A 12,503-nucleotide genomic window follows, 5' to 3' on the forward strand; every position below is an offset into this window, starting at 1 on the left:
ATTATTTTATTATTATTTTTAATAATAATAATAATAATATTTTTTTTTTATTAATATTATTATTATGGATCTTCTTCCATGCGAATAACCAAACACAGTAATGTAATATTCCTGAGAATTTGAAAAAGATTCATGTATGGAACTAAACACAGTAATGTATTATTCCTAGGAATCATATTACCCTCCATCACTTTCCTGAGAATATGATTCCTACTGATTCCCGCATACCAAACACCCCCTTAGTGTTTGCTTGTTTGGAAGGATTTCATGAGTTTGAATCTAGAAGGCAATTGAAATGAGCGTTTGGTTGTATATTGATTTTGGCTTTTGGGTCAACTTCAACCTAAAATTGAGGGTTTTAGAGCATCTTTAATGTAATATTATAATTAATATGTCAATTGTAAATTTAGTATTTGAGTGTAAAAAATACTCTCTAATAATACAGTGTTATTTGTTGTGTTAAATTTCTCATATGATATACTTTGTGGTAAATTTCTCACTAAGTATAGCATATGAGAAATTTAGCATTTGATTGATATTAGTTGAAATGTTTACTTTTTTATGCAATCATCGTAACTTAGCATTCTCTAATTATTTTAAAAATAAAATTTTATTTTATAACTTTCAAAGCTTAATACTTATGAGAAAAAGTAGATTTAACATTTCAAATAACATTACGCTTTGGAGTAAAAATGAAAATACATATCACATTATACTTTTTGACGTTAAATACACAAATAGCATTTACATTTGCATTAAAGATGATCTTACAGAACTTTGCACCCCTCCAAAATTCTTTAGGTTCTAACCCAAAATATTATTCACAAATCTAACTCAAAGGTTTTCACTAATTATTATCACTCACATTTTGTAAAAACTCATAGTTCTAATAATATAATTAAACACTTATTTAAATTTTATTTTCTGTTTAAACTTTACACTATCGAACGTCAATTTAAATTATAAAAAGTCACTTACATTTAAACCCACATAATTTTAAACTTGCAAAACAAATTGCACCTAAATACGGATTAAAAGGGAACTTATAGGTACTAGCATAGTTCGCCTTTGCCATTGCATAATTCATTTCAGCGGCTATCATCTCTCCCTCTCTCTCTCTCTCTCTCTCTCTCTCGATAAAATACACAAAACTCATGGATGAAGCGATCACAAAGGCTTTTAGGAGTAGCTTTCTCTTGGGTACACTGCATAGTTCTCAATATTACTCTTAACTGGTCCCGTTCATTTCGTTGATTCGAGTTTATAATTCGAGTTTTGCTATAGTAAAAAGCTCTCAGAAACAGTCACATCTAACTTTTTTGCTACAGTAAAAAGCTCTCACAGAACGTCACATCTCAACTCAAATTAAAAACTCGAATCAGCGAACTAAACGAGCGTCCATATCCCACTCTACAAATATAACATATATATATATATAGACTATCAAGAAGCTGGCAAATTATTGGCTGAAAGCCCTAGCTCTAGTTAATGTGCTAATTGAGTTTTATTATAGTAAAAAGTTTTAAAAAATAGTTTAAATAGTTTTATTTAATTTTTTTGTTAAAATAAATTTTTTTTTATATAAAATCACATCTCAATTTAAATTATAAACTCGAATTATCAAACTAAATGGTCCAACTGACAGAAACAAAGCACTTGATGGTCCACTATGCGGAATATGCACCATTAGCATTATATTGTTTTCACTCAGCTCTTGTATATAAGTTCGTATGCTTAGTTAGAAAAAGAAAAAAAAAAAAAAACAGCAGTGATCATCATCATTGATTTTTACAACTATTTAGATATTAATGCGACTCTGTGACTTTTAGTGTCATAATTTGTGGATTTCAGGTTTGACAATCCATATAATTAATTAAAACGTAGTAATATATGACAAATTCGTATGATTAATTAATTAAAATGTAGTGATCATGTTACTAGATTACTATGGTGTTGTTTTTCTCTTTTTGATCCTTAGTGTAGATGTAGAATAACAATTAGCATTCAACTGTGAGAAGGGAAGCGTTAAAAGCAAGCGAATTAGAATCAGATAAGGAGATTATACCCAAAAAAAAACAAAAAACAAAAAACAAATGAGCATGAGAATCGAGATCTCTTTACGGTGAGAATTCTTTTTTTATCATTTGTTTTAGTCGAACTTTTTAGCCAACAGCCCAACGCCAACCAGATACCGCGCTTCTCGACAGCAAGAAAAGTACATATTTAGTTCGCTGATTTAAATTTTTAATTTGAGTTATATTAAAATTTTATATTGACTGAAGATATTGACATGATCCACTTAATAAGGTGAGGACAATCATTCCTTAACAAGCCGATTTTATTAGGTTGAGTTAGGCTCAATATATTTTGATTTCTGTAAAATGGTATTAGAGCAGGCCCAGTTTTACAATATTGGGTCCCCCAATATCGACTTATTCGCAGCGGTTTGACATGGTTCACGCTGTACATAATGGGGCGTATTAGAATCCCATATTGGTTGAAGATATTGACATGATCCACTTAATAAGGTGAGGGCAATCATCCCCTAATAAGCCGGTTTTGTTAGGTTGAGTTAGGCTTAATATTCTTTAATTTTTGTAAAAAATTAAGATGTGATTTTATGTGAAATTTTTTTATTGTAATAAAAAAATTCAATGTGACTATTTTTTAAAATTTTTTTATTATAACAAAATTTAAATTTTAAACTCGAATCAGTAAAATAATCGGTAATAAATTCTTAAAAAGTTTGATACAAAGCATATACCTTTTGAATCGTCGTTTTATTGAAACAAAAAAAGAAGCATGTGTGTGTATATATATCCGTTGTTCTTTTTCATGGTGCTGGAAATGGAATCGGATTCTGTGTCACGCCTCCTTACCATTTTCCTTTTTATGAGTCAAAATTTAATAAATTTTTGCCCACATAAGCTCTATCTTTAGGACATATGACGAATGGGTACTATATACCTCTTTCTAGACCATTCATTTTACTTTTTTATTTTCTATTTTTTTATTCATTTGGTTTTACTCTATAGTCTCTACATCTATATATTTGGCATCACCAGCCACAACTACCCCATAATAACACTTTATTTCTTTCCTTCGCCCCTTCACTCAGCATAAGAAAATCCCAACTCTCTCCTGTAGACCAAAATGGTAAGAGATTAATTTCTTTATTTTTTTTTGTGTGGTTATATTAAATAGGAGTCTTAATTAGAGTTTCCCTCTAATTTACAGTCCCTTCTGTTTTAATTCCTCTTCTACCAATTACACCCTTTTTTTTAGCTCCTTGGTGAGAGTACTACTAAGCTCCAACTATTTTCTTTAATTTTTATTTTTCACTAGTCTCATGATATAAGCTTAATTTTCTTCTTCTTCTTCTCACTAGAATATCATTATGATGAGTCAATTATATGTGTAAAATCATCTTATGTGGTTATTAGTTTTCGTAATCTAAACACATAAGAGTCTTCACACAATTCATGTTAGACCAAACCTCTTAGATTTTTTTTCTCTCTCTTAAATGAAAGTGCATGGCATGGATCTTTTATCTTAGTTCGTATTTCTTTTTTTTTTTTTTTTTTCTGAAGAAGAAGAAAATATTTTTCAAGTGGATGTTGAGCATACGACATCATATATAATTATTGTCGTTTTGTAGGATGGAAAGAAAGAAAACCAAGGAAGTGGTAATAGCAAAGGCATAGCGGTGGGACCATGGGGTGGGAATGGTGGGAACAGTTGGGACGATGGGGCCTACAGCGGTGTTAGAGAAATCACGCTTTTTTATGATCGCTGCATCGATTCAATACGTGTGGTATACGATAAAAATGGTAAACCCGTCGCAGCAGAAAAACATGGAGGCATCGGAGGCTCTCGAACCGCTGAAGTAATTATTATTATTATTATTTTTAACCACTTTTTTCCCCTTTTATCCTGAAATACGTTTTTGTTTCATTAATGGCTTGAAACTAAACTTATCAATTTACCTGACTAAATCCTACTAAACAACCAACAAAAAAAAAAAAGCACTTTTTCTTCAATTTTTTTGGTTCTCTTTTTATATTCCTCAACAATTTTATTTTGTGATGTCATGACATGTTTTATCTTATATTTAATTATAATTCACATAGCATAGTGTTATTAAAGGGACGCGAAAAGGACTAGATAAAAAGAAACAAATAAATTTAACTTAGGAGACGTTTAGTTCATGTATTAAAATTATTTTTGATTTACGTGTATTTTTTGTGAGAAAAAATATTATAACGAACTATAAACTATGATTCAAATCATGGTATGAATTTCCTTACTAAACGTCTCCTTAGTTTTTAGTTCCTATCTTTCAACTCATGAATCATGACCTTAACACATGAATCCATTATCATTTGGTTTTTCTTTTATTATTATTTTTTTTCTTGGATATGTATTTCAGATTAAATTAAATTACCCAGAGGAGTACTTAGTGAGTGTGAGTGGGTACTACTGTCCAGTGGTGCATGGAGGTAGTCCAGTAATCCGATCGCTGACATTGAAGAGCAACAAGAGAACATTCGGACCGTATGGAGTTGAAGAGGGCACGCCATTCAGTTTTCCAATTCAAGGAGGTCTCATAGTTGGGTTCAAGGGAAGAAACGGTTGGTATTTAGATGCAATTGGGTTCCACATTGTATCTCATGCCCAATCTACAAAACTCATCGAGAGGGTTCAAAAGGGTTTTAGAAGGCTCGCTAGCACTGCCTCCTCAAAGCCTTCGCTGACAAGTACAGCCACTAAAAATATTTGAAGATGGTGCTTTGAGTTTGATTTTCGCATAGACATGGAAAGTATTACCTATTATGTATACAAAACAAATTATTGTGCTTGTGATTCTCTGTCTTTCTTTTTTATTTCATTTCATAAGTGAAAGTGAAACATCTAAAACTTCGAATAGCGCCATTATTATGTCTTTTTGCCTCAACATAAATGACACGCATATTTGATTGAAGCAACGGCATTAATTCCATTTTAATAAAGAAAAAAACTTGAGAAATTTGAATAAGCTGGGTTTAAATTATAGCAATTACTAGTATAAACATACAGTCCTGAAAAAGATGCATTGAAAATTTATTCCATTGAGATAATTATCACGATGATGAAACTATTCGTGATTAGAGTTCATCACACATATATTTGCCTTTCGATCCAAGGACATTAGGCAGGTACGTAGTAGCTAATGAGACATGCATGAACTGCGGCACCATTAGTAAACGCAGCAATGTCATTCTTAATCCCAAAGAAAAAAAACAATCCCGGTAGTTCCTCTTGGTAGAAAGAACCAAGGTGATTCTAATTATGATTCTGAAATTAAAATTATGATTCACGATTTTAGGTTCAAATCATAATTCTGAAGCCATGATTCAGAATCACCTTGAATCAAGATGAGAGGTAGTTTTAGAATAATAATTTGAGCTAGTTTAAAACATCACATTAGATTCTGAATCATAATTCTGAATCATCTAAACTAAACACTGATTCAGAATCATAATTCAAAATCACTTTAAACAAACACTGATTCTGAATCAGGATCTAAAGTCATGATTCTGAATACATCTACTAAATGCACCCAAAGTCTTCCAACATCGTGTAACTACTCTTTGGGGCCCACATATTTGACTATTAATTTCACATTTGACTATTAATTATAGAGTTCGAATCCACGCAATTGCAGCAAGTGAAAAAAAAAAAAAAAAAAAAAAAGTTCAAAAAGCTTGATTTCCCCAACCTCCAACCGTAGATTGATACTAGCTTTTAAACGTGTTTGATACCATTCAGCCTTCCTCGATTCTTACTCTTCCATTTTCAATATGATTAGTATAAACGTTAATCCATCCTTCGTTGCTGCTCATTGTATATATTTGATCATGTTTTACAGAAATTATTGGAATTTTAATTATTTGTCAAATTTTTATGTTTCAATTTGTGTCAAATTGATGTAATCAAGCTTCAGAGAATAAGGAAAAAAAAAACAAGAAGATAGTGTGTTGTCCAAATAGAGAAGAATTACTGCTAGCATCCTAAAGTATTTGTAATTTATTTTCTATTGTTGTAATTTCTGTTTTAAATTTTTTGTATTTCGTGCGCGCTGTAAAAATTATTTTTCTCTTTGATAATCATAAGTTTATTATGAAAATTAGAAAAACATGGAAGTAATTAACTTTCACGAGTCATAAAAGGTTCAGGCAACAAGCCAATGAAGAAGGCTGCGCACTTTCCACGTTGTATTGATAGTAATGTGAATTGATAACAAAATTTCCATCCCAACTTTAACCATTATAACAATGTGCCCCTCAACCTTCAAAACATAATAGTCGTTTCTCATAATGTACAAAATATTAACAAAATAACTCCTTCTATTAAGATTTTTAATGAAAATTGACGTACTTAATTAGCATGTGATACATAATCTAGGAGTAATTTAGTAACTCTATCATGTCTAAAGCTCATTTTTTGAACGTTGATACAATTTAAAAATCTAATTGTTAACAAAAATAAAGTAAAAATACCTTAAAAATTTATAGAGGATAATAATCTCTCATTTTACTTTCATGTGAAGGTACAAGAAAATGTTAAAAAAACTTAATAAAGAGAATTTTCTTTTTGGTTAAAATTTCATATTTGGGAAGAAGGAATGTTATATTTTTTGAAGATAGGAAGATAGAGATATAATATTAACACTATTATAATAGTTATAATTAAGAGGGAATTAATATTGGCATTAATTATGGGATGGGCATTTAGGGGATGACCTTGCTAAATGCTTCATCTAACAAGTTTGTCCAAATAAAATCTTCTTGAGTTTGATTTGCTAGATGCTTCATTGTTCAATTTGTTTTCGTTCATTTATAAACTTCCAAACATAAAAAATAAAAAGTCATTTTTGTTTGGTTAACTTTCGGCGCTTTGTCTTGACATTTATATTTAAAAAATAGAATCAGTTTTTTATCGTTAAATTTAATCAAAATCACATTAAATTTAAAAACTATACAAAACAATTAGTTTTAGTTTGATAGATATGTGACAATTAAAAAGTAGAAAACTACCGATAGTTCATTTTTTTCAATTCTACCAGAGAAATTTCTTAGACAAATTACATGGTCCCCCTCGAACTATAGCTCTTGTTACAAAATGCACCCTAAACTTTAATTTGTAACATTCGTTTCTCCCGAACTTTAAAATTCTTGAAAATTTCCTCTTCTGTTAAGTTTTTAACAAAATAGGACACTTGTTTGCACTGAGAGTTATGATATTAAATGTACAATTATAAAAATGTCCTTAAAAATGAATTTGGAGAGCACTCGATCAATACAAGCATTACCTAAAACAAAAAACAAAAAAACAAAAACAAAATAGAAAAATTGAAGTTGACCTTTCTTTTTCCTTCCTAAACTTTCTACCAAACCAAATGATCTTGTTCTATTTCAGCAGAGCAATAAACATTCAATGAAATTCAAGATCAGAAAATTTTCAATTCTTTTAAAAAGTACAAATAAAACAAACAGAGCCAACAACTCAAACATACTTAAACAACCATAGTCGTAGAGACCTAACGATCCGACGGTTGAGCAGAATCCTCAAAGGTTCCTTGAGCTCAATCCAAAAACCGAAGCCTTCTATTCCATTAGATTCAAACAGAGTTTTTAGCTTTCCTCGAACAAAAAAAATAAAAATCAAAACCTCCACCAAATTTCTTGCTTTTCCAAGAAGAAGGCGCATGGATGGAAAAAGGAGAGAGAGAGATTGTAAGGATGGAATTTTTTAAAGAAGTTTAAGAATGGATTAGGTTTAAGTGGATTAGGTTTAAGTTAATTGATGAATTTGGGTTAAAATATATTAAAATGGCCATGAATTAAAAATTATGTTTATTGCTGCTTTATACTAAAATGCCTTATATTCCATTAAAATCTTAACAGAAAAAGAAAATTTGTAAAAGTTTTGATGTTTAAAGAGAATAAATGTTACAAATTAAAGTTTAAAAATATTTTGTAACAAGAGCTATAGTTATAGTTTAAGGAACTCGTGTAATTTATCGAATTTTTTTTTTTATTTTAAAAAAACACTTCTTTGTCTTTACCCGAGTCATCCGCGTGACGACAGCTAATAAATGCAATATGATATTGACTGATGAGATCACACATTCACACTTCTATCCATTGGGTAGTTGGAAGAATTAATTCTTGGATGTGTTGGTGTGTCCAAGTAATAAGTAATGCATCGTATACCATAAAAAACGATGCAAGACATTTGATAGGAAAAAAAAAAAAAATCACAAACGTGATCGGGAATATGTCACTCTTATCAAGTATTGGATATTTTAGGTGCTCCTAGCTAAGGTCATATCTGTAGTGTAAAACAGTACATTAGTAGCATGTTTATCTATTAAGAGTAAAGAATGAGAATTGAGAATCGAAATCAATCTTATGTTTATTTAAGGCCCGTTTAGTTTGTTGATTTGAGTTTTTAATTCGAGTTGAGATGTGATTTTATGTGAGAGCCTTTTACTGTAGCAAAAAAGTTAGATGTGACTGTTTATGAAAACTTTTTACTGTAGCAAAACTCGAATTCTAAACTTGAATCAACGAAATGTTACTTATTCTTATCTTAAAATGAGAGTAAAAATGTATGGGTCCTACACCAATTTAGGATTGAGTAATGAGATTGGCACTCCTTCCACTCTCACCGGATTGGCATTCCCAATCCTAATAGTAAATATAAATTACGATTTTACCCTTAATTCTACTAATAAATTTGTGAATAGAAAAGAAAAAAGAAAAAAGTTAAAAATGCCCTAATTTACTTTCACGCCTCTCGTATCTCCTTGCTCACTTCCTCTGATATCAATGTAAATTATTAAATGAAACTAAAATAGTTTTTTTCATGCTTATAATTTGATTCTTGTGTTATGCTTATTGCTTTTCATTTTTCAATCTATATCCTAAGCTGATTTTTATTTTTTATAATATGCAATGCAATGCTAAATCTAATTTTATATGTTGATAATGTAGAGTAACCATGTCTCAACTTTTAGCACGAAAGAAGAGAGTGATTAACGAAATCTAATTACTAATTAGTTATCATAATTTAGATGATTAATTAGGTGTGATTAAAAAAATCTAATTACTAATTAGTTATCTTAATATTAATATTGTTAGCATAATATACAATTTTTTTTTAAGTTCAACACACATAAATCTACTAAAAGGGTAGGTAAGTAAATTTATAACAGTTTATTCCAATTTTGGGCTTAAGTAAACACATGAATGAGATCAGAAGTGATTCTGACTCCGATTCCTGTAACCTAAGGCCTCGTTCATTTCACCGATTCGAGTTTTTAATTTTAGGTTTCTACAGTAAAAAGTTCTTAGAAAATGTCACATCTAACTTTTTCTGCTACAGTAAAACGCTCTCAGAAAATGTCACATCTCAGCTCGAATTGGAAACTCGAATCCGCAAAGTGAACGAAGTAAACAGCTTATTCTGACTCCGATTCTTGTCCACTCTGAATCTTGTCTACTCCGATTTATGTCCACTCCAATTAGTAAATGTGCCATGGAGAATATAAAAACAACATACTTTATGTATATGTTATTTTATTTTATGTCGCAATTCGTAATATAAGCATTTAAATTTGACATAGAAAAATATAAAAAGCAACATACATGCTATATATACGTAATATTAATAAAATCTTATATCTATTTTTTCTTTATTTTCTATATTTAATTTATTTTATAATTATCCACTTTAAAAATTGTAAAAACTAAACCTTTAATTTTTTTAAAAGGAAAATACTATAATTGTTAAATGAAAGAGTCAAACCAAATATCAAAATTTAGTTTTATTATATTTAATGCTAAAGTTTGTATAAATTTAGCATATATCAAATTTAATACTAAAAATAATATTTGCATGTGACTTATATTTTTTTTTATCCAAATGCCAAAAATTAGAATTAAAATATTAATTTGACACTTTATGTATTGGAGATGCTCGAAATTATGTAGAAATACAACATAAAGGATGGCTATCAAATTATGCATTCAAATATAACATTTCTTGAGATGACGGACCATTCCTTCCAACACTACCGGCAAACCAGGAACAGTTGGGAAAACTTGTTTATGTCAATGCCTAAAAATATACATGTTGCTGTAACAATACCGACAATATATGTTGCCGACATTTCTATCCGATATCCATATAGTTATAATCAACAACTTTGTTTACTAAATATTCTGGTAATTATTAATTGTTGCGGTCACACAATTCTTAATGCAAGAGTGACCTGTCTAGCACGAGAAAATTACGAGCCCGTTTAATTTGTTAATTTGAGTTTTTAATTTGAGTTAAAATGTGACTTTATGTGAGAGCTTTTTATTGCAATAAAAAAGTTAAATGTGATTATTTCTGAAAACTTTTTACTATACCAAATCACGAATTTTAAACTCAAATCGGTGAAATAAATGGAGCCTACGTACGTTATCATAGAGTAGATGGCAATATCAAGTGAGCTAGTCGATGTTGTTTGTTGAAGTGCAAGTGACCCACCTAATAAATTTTGCCGGGTGCACTACTTGATGTCAACGGAAATATTGAAGTTTGGATTTACGATGAAAAGTAAAATACAAATATACATGTCTACATAAAAATTAGATTAAGTAATTTTATAAGAAATGCAAAAAATGCTATATAAAAATTGAATTTAAAAATACCCTATTGTTGTGGATAAGATTGTGTGTGTATAAGGAATATATGATCAATATAACGAACATAAACGGAATATATAAGGTAAAAAGCATTTGAACTCATTTTACACTGCAAATCAAATAAATATAGTAGTTTATTATTATTATTATTCTTATTACGATTAATCATTGTTATTTTGATTTTGATTTTCTTACTTTCTTTCTTAAATGTCTTTTTCTTAATGTATAGCAAAATGATATTTATTTAGTGGGATAAAATCTCATACACACAAAATAGTGAATCTCACCTACTCATTTAGCGGAGCTTAATAGTGGGATTATATGTACACACATACATTCTGGATATTATTCGTTACAAGGCACCGGTATAAAGTTTTTTCCTTCCCATCTGAATACTCGTATGAAATGGGAAGGAAAAAACTTTATACCGTACCATAATATCCAGAATGTATATATATATATATATATATACACACACACGACAAAAGCTTAACAGAAATATCTTTAATTTCTATCTTATTCGTATGGTCCCGGCCTGTGGCTATTATTGGAAAATATCAACAACGTTACTTCATTGGCACCACAAGATACAAGTAATGATATCATTTAAAAAAGAATCAATTTATTTAAGAAGACTCGTGCCCCTCAAAGATTGTATTTTTTTTTCTTCAGAAAAGGAGGTAATATTGAAGCATATATGTATGCTTAAAAATGCTTCTATTCTTCTTCCTCGCCAGTACTGTACTTGCGGCAAAAGCCCAAGCAGATTTCAATAATCCTCTTATAAACAACCTAATTTACCTTCTCCGACCGCGATACGGTTCCGGCGGCGGCGGCAATGGAGTATCGTGCCTGAGTTGGAGATTCGGCGTCGAGACGAATAACATCATTGACTGGAGCACAATTCCGGAGAAATGTGAGCTCTATGTAGGAAACTACATGCTCGGCGAGCAGTACAGAAAGGACTCCGAAGTGGTTATTAAGGAAGCTTATCTCTACGCCACGAGCCTCAATCTTTCCAAAGATGGCAAGGACGTGTGGATCTTTGATATAGATGAGACTTCACTCTCCAACCTACCTTATTACGCCAGACATGGATTTGGGTAAGTAGTCAGATTATATATATAAACATATATATACATACACATACACTAGTGACATTACAAGTAAGTATAAATATTATTCGTCCCCTGGCTTTCCTTCTAGAGAAACAAAAATCGAAGCGGACCTAATATGTGTTTCGCTAATTTTGTCATGGTTGTTTTAATCACATGGTTAAACAAATTTTTTTTTTTTTTTTTTAAAAAAAATAAACTGCGAGAGGGAGACATAGTTCAACAAATATTATTGAACTAATTTATAAACTTGGTTTCCATTTTTAACCTAAGACCTTAAGGTGCGTTTCGTTAGGTAGAAAGGAGAAGAATCGAATGAAATAGAATTTAAATTTGATGTTTAGTTGCATATATAAGAAATGAATGGTCATTCAAAAAGAATGACCATTCACCCATTTTGGGTGAATCATCATTCCTTTCTCACATAGAAAGAATAGTCATTCTAAGTTTTTTTCTTTATTTTTTTTCCATAATTACCTTTCAATATTGTAATATAATTAAAATATATTATATAATAGTTATATATTATAATATTTAAAATAATATAATATATAATAAAATATTATAATATAATATAGTTATAATAATATAATAATTAATTTATAATATAGTTATAATTATAATATATTTATTTAATAATCTATAATAA

The 12,503-nt window shown here is 29.8% G+C and overlaps 2 protein-coding genes across 3 annotated transcripts in view; both read left to right on the forward strand.

Annotated features, from left to right (window-relative positions):
- The first annotated feature begins 3,095 nt into the window (after positions 1-3,095).
- On the forward strand, positions 3,096-4,856 carry LOC21391500 (jacalin-related lectin 19). The gene is made up of 3 exons (XM_010090084.2): positions 3,096-3,156; positions 3,659-3,886; positions 4,430-4,856. Exons 1-3 carry the CDS (start codon positions 3,154-3,156, stop codon positions 4,778-4,780), a joined length of 582 nt encoding a protein of 193 aa, XP_010088386.1. The 5' UTR covers positions 3,096-3,153; the 3' UTR covers positions 4,781-4,856.
- Positions 4,857-11,378: 6,522 nt separating this feature from the next.
- Positions 11,379-12,503, forward strand: part of LOC21391501 (stem 28 kDa glycoprotein) — a 4,259-nt gene continuing 3,134 nt past the window's right edge. For both annotated transcript variants that reach the window (XM_024171069.1, XM_010090085.2), the window contains exon 1: positions 11,379-11,842. In XM_024171069.1, coding sequence (XP_024026837.1) covers positions 11,451-11,842 — 392 coding nt within the window. In that variant the 5' untranslated portion in view covers positions 11,379-11,450. The remainder of the gene's footprint in view (positions 11,843-12,503) is intronic.

Source organism: Morus notabilis, unplaced genomic scaffold (genome assembly GCF_000414095.1).
Source record: "Morus notabilis unplaced genomic scaffold, ASM41409v2 Scaffold361, whole genome shotgun sequence".
In the NCBI taxonomy this organism is placed as follows: domain Eukaryota; kingdom Viridiplantae; phylum Streptophyta; class Magnoliopsida; order Rosales; family Moraceae; genus Morus; species Morus notabilis.

Excerpts from the sequence above, each read along its gene's own strand:
- LOC21391500 (XM_010090084.2), top strand. Across the intron at positions 3,887-4,429 it reads GAGGCTCTCGAACCGCTGAA|ATTAAATTAAATTACCCAGA; the intron begins GTAATTATTATT and ends TATGTATTTCAG.